Consider the following 9,815-nt stretch of genomic DNA (forward strand, 5'->3'; position numbering starts at 1 on the left):
TGAAGTTTTTTTTTGAAAGTTATAACTATGTGAAGTGCATGACAAGACACATGAAAATATGACTTAGACTACGATCGATATCGAATACTTCGTTTCGTCTGTTAACTATGCGAAGTGCTTGACAAGACACATGAAAATACGATCAAAACGATAATCGAATTAAATGAACATCAATTCATAATCAAAACATCAAATTATATTAAACATAATCACGAATTCATCACATTTCATCTCATATAATCGACACACTAAAGTTAGCTAAACATGGTGATTGAATAAAAAATGGAAAGAAAATGATGAGAAAATCCCCCTTTTTCGATGTGGTTCGAGGCTAAGATTGTCGGAAAATATGAGTTTTTAGTTGCAGCCGATCTCCCCTTAGCAATTTTTTGGGTTCCCCGTAGCGACCACCATCATCTTCTCCATTTAGAACACAACTTCCATTAAAGCTAACCCTAGCTTTTTCTCTCTAGAAATTTGTAGCCCAAAATCAAATCAAACCACATGAGAAGCAAGCCAAGGACATGAGGAGTCAAAGCCCTATGATTTCCGGCCAAGAAAGTTGCCGGAAACCCTTGAAATTTCCGGTCAAAGATGGTGAAATCCCGGCCAAGAAAAGTGGAGTTTCCGGCCAAATCAAGCAAATCCGAGCCTTCTTGAGCCGTCCCTTGCGTCCTGTGTTGATGTCCCGAGTAAACCGAGCAGCAGCTTCGCGTTTTGGAGATCCCGAGCATGAGGATGCACCCGGAGCAGCAGCTCTTGTGAACTCGAGCTACTGCAAACAGCAGCCTTGCTGTTCCGGCCGTCCCAGCACGCTAGAGGCTGCTGCTGGTGCGTGCTTCCCATTCTAAGCTGCTGCATGGCAGGCGCAGCTGCTACCTTGAAGAACAACAGCTGCTTCCGTGCTCCCATGGCCATCCCGAGAGCAGCTCTAAACCGTGGAGACCCGAGATCTTGTTGTGCCGGCCTTGCTTTTCTCTTTCTCTCCTCCTCCTTCAAACCCTCAACCACCAAGAACACTAAAACCCTAAAGTTCTAGCCTCCTTTTCTCTCTCTAACTCCCTTCCAAGGTAGAAGATGATGAATAGTCTTTTTTTCTTTACTACTTGTGATCCTTTCTTTTTGACTCAAAACCCTAGTCAATGTTTGACTTTGACTCAGACTTTACTCTGAACCATAAAGAGGGTGCCTCCAAGATTTTTCCTTGTCATCTTCTTTGGGCTTGTGTGGCCTTTGGGCTTGGTTTAGAAACCAAGCGAGTGCCTTCATCTTGTCTCTACATTTAGAACCAAAGGGAGATGCCTTCAAGAAAAGACCTTAGCTTCTGTCTTTGACATCTTCCCCGTTCGAACTCCGAATTGAATTTCGTTATTACCGTCGGACTCGTCATTAACTCCTCTTGTCATTTGATTTGCTTGAAGTCTTTTTCTCTCGTTTTCGGCACATGAAATGATAGTAACAATTCGTTCCCTTTATTCCGATTTACATGTTTAACTCCAAAATAGGTACCTAACATGAAAAACACATAAAATATTATTGATAACACTCGAAAATGAATAATTAGTCTAAGTTAGGCTCTCCAAATGTGACATTTTAGTGTCACATCAACATTCGCATCCAATCACTGGATACCTCCACCTCAAGGGACTTTAAATATCCACTATGATGCTTCATTCATAACTAACTCTCTTAACACCTTCAAAAGAACACTGCCTTCATTGCATAAATTTGTCTATGAAAATATTCCAACTAGAACGTTTTATGATGTCCTATGGTTTCGGTGCACCACTCTATAGCTTCCATTTTTTATTTGAAATACTGAAATTTTACCATAACGTAAAATTAATATAGGCAACGATAAATTACATATCAAACTATAAAAATGTTTTAAAGTTCATTATTGAAGCATACCTTGTGATAGTCAAAGCATTGCATCAAATCGGCTCACAGAATTGTGTCAAACTATAAGAATTACAGAAAAAATGGTCTTAAATAATTGTCTACATAGAAATGTTTGGCTATTTCTAAACTTTCACTTTGCTTATTATTAAGTCCAGTTTCTTGAAGTACTTCAGGAATATTCCACTATAGAATATGACATTTTGGGTTGAAAAAATTATCATAATAACCAAAAAAGCCTAGATCTTTTTCTATTAGATATAAGTTACCAAAATTTTATGATTTATGAGTAATTGTCATTAAGGTCATTTTTTTATTTTTTCATTCCCACACTACCCTTGCCCACTAAAGTTCACTCTCTCCCAAAAAAACCCAAATATTTTTACGTTTTTTTTCTTCTTCCCCTTCTCTCGATTTTTCTTCTACTTCGAATCTTCATCATGGAGTTTTCAGTTCTTCTTATGATCTCTTCATCGATCACTGCCTTCGAGCAATTTATGATGGATGATGGTGGTTAATATGTAAACACAAAATGAAAGAAATTTATGAAACAAAGAAATTTCTAGGGTTTTTTGTTGTTCCTTCTTCTTCGTATATGTTCTTCCTCGTTTCTTCTTCTCCTCTGATCATCCACTTCTTCTTCTTCGAAAAGCTTCTTAGGGCAAAACCAATGTGGGGCTCGGCTCCGAATTTTGGGAGCCCTTGAATTTTAAGAGTCCCGAGACTTTTCTCAATTTAATCCATTGCCTTATATTGAGAGTGGCAAGAATAATGAGACAAAACAAAAAGCTTTCGTTATTAAAAAGAATTAGTTGTGTATTTAATAAATGACCTCTAAGATTAAATATTTAGATTTACTCAATTTGAAATAATTTTAATGTTATCCAACGACTTATAATGAGAGTGGCAAGAATAATGAGACAAAACAAAAAACTTACCATTATAGAGCCCAATCAGTCCACAAACTCACATTTTACCAATTATAGAGCAAGATTGATTTTGAATGATACTTTATTCATCTTATATAAGGAGTATATATAATGTTACATGATAGACAGGAATATAAATACAGATTAGGTATATGTTACAATATTATTTCCTATATAATAATATTATTTCCTATATGATAATATTGGGTGATTCACGTTTCCATGATTCACGCCAACACTCCCCCTCAAGGTGGTGCATAGATATTACCAATGCCCAGCTTGACAAGTGAATCAGTGAAACTTTTACTGGGTAACGCCTTTGTTAGAATATCAGCTAGTTGTTCAGTTGACTTAACATAAGGAATTTCAATAATTTTTTCCTCTATCTTCTCATATATGAAATTCCGATCAATTTCAACATGTTTAGTTCGATCATGTTACAGGGTTGAACACGTACCAACCGCATATGACTTGCATACATACATGTTCTCTATAGACATTGGAAACTGGTATTTTTCCACCTTTCGGGCTAGAAGCCATTGATGTGGAATGTGGTCAATCTAGACCGGAGGACGAAGAACCTAGTGTGTTAAAGAGTTAGTTAAGTAGTTTGGGTTCTTTCTGAAAACATTAAGATGGGTTGGTTACTCTGCTCTTCTTTTTTCTCAATTTTCTATTTTTTCCTCTCTCCAATAATACACCATGAAGAACACCCGGATAATATAAAGGTACAACGCGCCAGAGCACGAACGTCAAGATCCTTTCAGGGTAGAAGGAATAATATGTTACAAATAAGTGACAATTGTGTCGGTACAGCAGCTAAAGATATATATCATAAAGAGATTTACAAACTTGAGAACCTTAATAAACACTAGCAACAAGAGTTTTCGGTGTCTTAAGATTATTTTGAGGTATGTAACCTTTCAATTGTGGCAAAGACTCCAGATAAGACGTGCCGAATTACCTCAACAAGAAAAATGGGGAATCGACATACAGAGAGATGATTGTCTCTTAACAATCAAAGGGTCGCTGCCAAACCTTGAGAAACCCTAAGGTACTTTATCAGGTTATATAATAAAGTTAGAACCAATCGACCATAATGTGAAATATAATAGAGTTTGAGCAGATACCTCTTTAATATTCCATTCAGAGGGATTACTTTTCCAAGTAGAAGAATAAAATTTGCTTTGTCACTAAGTCCTTGTTCCAAGAGAGAACACACTTTTTCCTCATATATTAAGTAGAAAAAAAAACATACAAAAGCAATAAGAAACAATGCTAAACTACCTGGCTGTATAGCAAAATCCCAAGTTTTTTCTACCGGTTTCAGAGGATGTTCATAAGGCGAATGAAGCTCGAATATGATAGACACAACAATGCAGACAACACATCCGAATAAACCCATCTTACGTAGCTTCTCTTTCAGTATGAAGTGTGCTAGAACAACACTAAACCATTTTCATGAAAGAAACACCAAAACTTATCAAAACTCTTAGAGAAAGTTTTAGTTTTAGAATTGAAAGAAATCCACCAAGAACAATATAAAGCTCAATCTTACCTAACAATTCTACTCAATGCACCAAGTGGGGTAACAAGAACAACATGAGCAAAAATATAAAGTTTGCAATTTCTCCATCAATAACTGACATAAGGTTCACAACATGTTCATTCTAAACAAAGAAAGAACTCAAAAAAAAAAAAAAGTCAAAACAACTGAAGAGAGAGAATTTTCAATTTTAAATTGAGAAACTTATTTCCCCAAACCTGCGGCCTTGTTATATCGGCCACATTAGAAAAAGCTGTTACAAACAACAGTACTTGTTTAGCCTTTTGTTTTTTAGCGCATCTAACCTCAATCAATACCTTGATGTCTTCCCGATCATTGGATCTCATTCAAGTTATTTTTGTGCATATATAGGTGGAGAAAAATGAGCTTGGGGAAGAGAAACAGAGATTGAAGACAGAAAGAGAAGCTAGAACTGCAAGTCAAAGCCATGGCTGCTCAACCAACTTTCGTGCCTCATCCTCCTGCAATACCTGCAGCATTTGCTGCCCAAAGCCAAGCAGCTACCAACAAAATGATACCTTTCATGGGCTACACAGGTGTTGCTATGTGCCAATATACACCGCCTGCTTCCGTTGATACATCTCAACTCTCAAGATCATGTTCTTTCGACCGCCAGTTGCTTAAGGTAGCATCTCATATTGAGGAGTCCTTTTTTGGTTGTTATCATTGTTTTGATTTGTTTTTTGTTCGGATTCTGAACTCTATAATTCAACTCATCAGACAGATCTGGAACTGTGTTTTTGGGAAACCACGTCATTTACAAATGCTAATGTAGATGTTAGACTATTCTTTAATAGATACTCCACCTAAGTATTAATAATCATGTGAACTTTGAATTGTCTTGTAACTGATCAATCATATGAATTTATTGAAAGAAGTGATCAAGGGGCAAGTGTTCCCCTTAAATAAAAACAAGTTTTGACCTGTTCTTTTTCCAAAAGATTATGAATTAACAAATTAAAGATCTAACTTCTTAGACGACTGCCTGACTACTTTTTTTTTTTTTGTTAAGAGGACTGCCTGACTACTTGAAAGATCCTTAAATAAATGGTCAATAGAAAAAGAAAAGCAAGAGATTGGAATTTAGACAGACCTTTTTGGCTTCTTTTAACTAACTTCTTATCCCATGTAGAATCTCTTTTTTTTTTTTTTTTTGTTAAGATATCTATCTAGAATCTCTTACTATGTTGTCATTCTTTATATCATTAAAATTAAAATTAAAATTAAAATTTTCATAAAGGTGCGAGGCATCTGTCTTTCTTATTTTTCGTTCTCCTTTTCACTTAGCACCCCATAGACTTCGGACTGCTCCAATCATAAAGGTGCGTCTGTCTTTATTATTCTTGGCCCCCCCTTTTCTCTTAGCACCCCATAGACTTTGGATTGCCCCGATCTGTGAGTTTTAGACTACTCAACTTTTTTTTTTTGAAACCAAGCGAAACCATATTTCATTCATAAGTGATTCAATCACAAAGTTACATGGATGATAATTTTTATTTACTTGAGAACTACATGAGAGTTGCATACGATAAGTTCATTAAACTTTCGAATGTAAAGTGCCTTATGAAGAGAAAGGAATTGACCAGACCAGACATAGTCACACAGACTACTCTAGTTGAAGACCATACCCTAACAAGAAATCCAAAAGACGCCTTGGGAGTAGGAAGGCATCAAATTCATAATTGAATCACCTATTTTGTGGAAAATGACAAGACACTTGTAACAAACAAATTAGTAAAAACCCAATTTTACCCACCACAGAAAGAAAAATTCATCAAATTTTTTTTTGTTGCTCTATAACCTAATCTCTTCAAGTAATCCAACCACCACCCATATCATATTTAATGTCTTCTTTTTATTCAGAAGACAACTCACATTAAACAAACTCTAAACAAAATAAAATCCTTTTATTTTTCAAAGTTGTTATCATGAATGTTGACTCCATGACACTCCATATTGACTTCTGATCTATAACAACCAAAAAATGAATCAAAGTTCATCAAACTCATCTGAAAAAGAAAATCAGCTAGAATGGGTCATTTTGATCTGTTTCTATCATATATTTCTACTATTTTCATCATCATAATCTTTCATGGTTTTCCCTCAAAAGCACAGACTCCACCTACTTATGTTTACAGCTTCTGTAGTGGATCAAATATCACAACTAATAGTACATATAAATCAAATCTCAACCTTCTCCTTTCTTCTTTATCTTCATCAAACAACAACACAATCATCAAAAATGGATACTTCAACACCACAGCCGGCCGGAACCCAGATACCGTTTTCGGGGCTTTTCAGTGTAGAGGTGATGATACTAAAGAAGTATGTCAAAATTGTGTCACAAAAGCATCTCAAGATGTTACTAAAAGTAGTCTTGGGTGTCCTAATTCAAACCAAGCTATTGTAATATATGATGAGTGTTTGTTAAGGTACTCAAATGAATCGTTCTTCTCAATTATGCAAACTAGACCTGTTATTCATCTATTCAATACTGTTAGTGTCACTAACCCAGATCAGTTTAATAAGGTTTTAGGTGAGGTAATGGATAATACTATAAAAGAAGCGATATCTAACGGTACTTCTTTTAAGAACTACGCGATTGGAGATAAGGATTTAACTCAATTTAGGAAGATATATGGGTTAGCACAGTGCACTTCTGATCTATCATCTAGTGATTGTAATACATGTCTTCGAGGGGCGGTAGACGAATTACCAAAATGTTGTGGTGGAAAAGAGGGTGCACGAGTTGTTCGAGCAAGTTGTATTGTTCGATACGAGATTTATCCTATTGTTGGAAGTAACTTAGCTTCATCACCAGCACCATCTCCACCTCCAGTACTACCACCTGGGACCAACAGCACCACTACAACAAACTGTAAGTTTTCTCTCACATCTTTGAAGATCTTAGGTAGTATTTGTTTTTTTCTCCAAGTCAGATCTGAAATCTGACTCAAGGTCTGATTTGATTTGAGTCAAATTCTAGACTGTTTGTCTGGAGGACTATTTCATGTTTAGTTTGAGTCGGACCGGTCAGATTCAGACAATGAGAAAAAATACATAGTTAGTCTTCTTCGTAAGTATTATCATATAGGGGTTGTTCGATACTTGTTCATGTTCAAGGTATAGATTGCTTATGGATTTGGGTTCTTATGCAGCGAATGGGACGAATAGATCGAAAATTGTTCTTGCTATAGTCATTCCATCGGTAATTGCAGTACTCTTAACTATAACAGTTTGGTCCGTCTGTTTGAGAAGAAAGCAAGCGAAGAAAAAATTTCAGGGTCGGTAGCTTCCTCTTTTACTGTTTTTCCTCTTTTATGTCTGTTCTCGATCGGAATAGGAAATTTATAATCTATTACATTAAATTTCATGAATCTATTAGTCAATTAGTTCAATCTTTCTTCTTGTTATTTTGTTGCAGATAATGAGATCAAGAATGCAGAATCTTTACAGTTCAAGTTCAGTACAATAAGAGCAGCAACAAATGACTTCTCAGAAGCTAATAAGCTCGGTGAAGGTGGTTTTGGTCCCGTTTACAAGGTATATTGGCATTAGAAATTAAGGAAAAGTCAAGCTTTGGTTTTTTAGTATTTAGTAGAATTTCAAATTGGTAGCAAGTTTTTAACATTTCATCTCATCCTTCTTGGATGTCGTAGGGCACGCTTTCTGACGGGCAAGAAATAGCTGTGAAGAGGCTCTCGAGGGATTCTGGTCAAGGTGAAGGAGAATTTAAAAATGAAGTCATTTTATTAGCTAAACTTCAACACAGGAATCTTGTGAGGCTGCTAGGTTTTTGCTTTGAGGAAAAAGAAAAACTACTCGTCTATGAATTCATGCCGAATGCGAGCCTCGACCAATTTATATTCGGTTTGGAATCCTATTCTCTCTATTTCTATGTCTTATTCGTAACTTCACAATAACGCTTCGTAACTTAATATATACATGTTCGATTTCTAGACAAACAACAGATTACAATTTGTCTGATTTTTGGATGATATTTTAGATCCAATTAAACGTGCATATCTCAATTGGGAGAGACGATACAAGATTATAGGAGGAATTGCTAGAGGTCTTCTCTATCTTCACGAGGACTCCAGACTTAAGATTATTCATCGTGATTTGAAAGCAAGCAACATATTGTTAGATGGAGATATGAACCCCAAAATTTCAGATTTCGGTATGGCAAGGCTTTTTGTGGTGGATCAAACTCAAGGCAATACAAGTAGAATCGTTGGAACATAGTAAGTATTCAAACCAAAAACTCTTCCCCAATGTGCCGAAAATCTACCGAGTTACTCAATAAGTTTTTCATCTGGTACTGGTATGTAGTGGATATATGTCTCCGGAATATGCAATGCATGGACAATTCTCCGTGAAATCGGACGTTTTTAGTTACGGTGTCTTAATACTAGAGATCCTTTGCGGTCAGAAAAACAACTCGTTTTACGAATCTGAAGTGGCTCAAGATCTTCTAAGCTATGTGAGTATGAAACAATTGTGTGTGCTGTAGTTTTCCATTGATCGGATTCATTTGTTTTTAACTTGGGTGAATTCATATCTACTATACCTTATGTGAATGAAAACTTGTTGTAGGTATGGATACATTGGAAAAATGGAAGTGGTTTAGATGTGTTAGATCCAAGTTTACGGGATAATTGTTCCAGGAATGAAGTTATGAGATGCATTCACATGGGGTTATTATGTGTTCAAGAAGATATATCTGATAGGCCAACAATGGCTACCGTCGTTTTGATGCTCAATAGCTACTCTACTTCTCTAGCTTCACCTTCACCACCTGCATTTTTCGCGCACGGTACTAAGAAATCTAACATCGATTCGACAGAGAGTTGTGAACTTCCAATTATGACAGAGAGCACAACAAGTACATCATGGAGTGTCAATGACGTGACGATTACAGAGCCCTACCCTCGGTGAAAGATGTTCTAAACTAAGTTTTAGAGTACATGTTTTCTTATTTTTGTTGCAATATCAGAAGATGTCACCCATTAAGTAAGTCTAGAAATAGTATTACTGTATTAGTTCTCCTAAAACTGAACCTGTAACCACTTCAAGTTGTTATGAAATCTATCTGTTAGATTTTTAAGTTTATGCAGTTTGAGGAGTAGATGTTTCTTGGGTTTGTTTGAGCTTATTTGTCAACTATTCTCCTTCTCTTATGTTAAGAGAGAAGGGATGGTTTTGGGACGGATCACCCTTTCCTCAGTTCCTTTTGTGGAAAATAACCCAATTATACCCACCACCAAAAAAAAATTCATCCAAATAAGATAAAATAAAGCCCTTTGATTTTTCAATGTTGTTATCATGAACATTGACTCCATGACACTCCATATTGACTTCTGATCTATAACAACCAAAAAATGAATCAAAGTTCATCAAACTCATCTGAAAAAGAAAAA

General features: G+C 36.0%; 1 protein-coding gene across 1 annotated transcript; it reads left to right on the top strand.

Annotated features, from left to right (window-relative positions):
- Positions 1 to 6,240: 6,240 nt before the first annotated feature.
- On the top strand, positions 6,241 to 9,523 carry LOC147540372 (cysteine-rich receptor-like protein kinase 10). Its single transcript, XM_086642590.1, has 7 exons — positions 6,241 to 7,273; positions 7,554 to 7,679; positions 7,820 to 7,938; positions 8,055 to 8,265; positions 8,402 to 8,639; positions 8,728 to 8,878; positions 8,992 to 9,523. Exons 1-7 carry the CDS (start codon positions 6,427 to 6,429, stop codon positions 9,331 to 9,333), a joined length of 2,034 nt encoding a protein of 677 aa, XP_086498716.1. The 5' UTR covers positions 6,241 to 6,426; the 3' UTR covers positions 9,334 to 9,523.
- Positions 9,524 to 9,815: the final 292 nt, after the last annotated feature.

Source organism: Eschscholzia californica, unplaced genomic scaffold (assembly GCF_041429995.1).
Source record: "Eschscholzia californica isolate CP2 unplaced genomic scaffold, dmEscCali1.0.p SCAF_5, whole genome shotgun sequence".
In the NCBI taxonomy this organism is placed as follows: domain Eukaryota; kingdom Viridiplantae; phylum Streptophyta; class Magnoliopsida; order Ranunculales; family Papaveraceae; genus Eschscholzia; species Eschscholzia californica.

Excerpts from the sequence above, each read along its gene's own strand:
- LOC147540372 (XM_086642590.1), top strand. The coding sequence starts at position 6,427 with ATGGGTCATTTTGATCTGTTTCTATCATATATTTCTACTATTTTCATC. Across the intron at positions 8,640-8,727 it reads AGTAGAATCGTTGGAACATA|TGGATATATGTCTCCGGAAT; the intron begins GTAAGTATTCAA and ends ACTGGTATGTAG. Across the intron at positions 8,879-8,991 it reads CTCAAGATCTTCTAAGCTAT|GTATGGATACATTGGAAAAA; the intron begins GTGAGTATGAAA and ends AACTTGTTGTAG.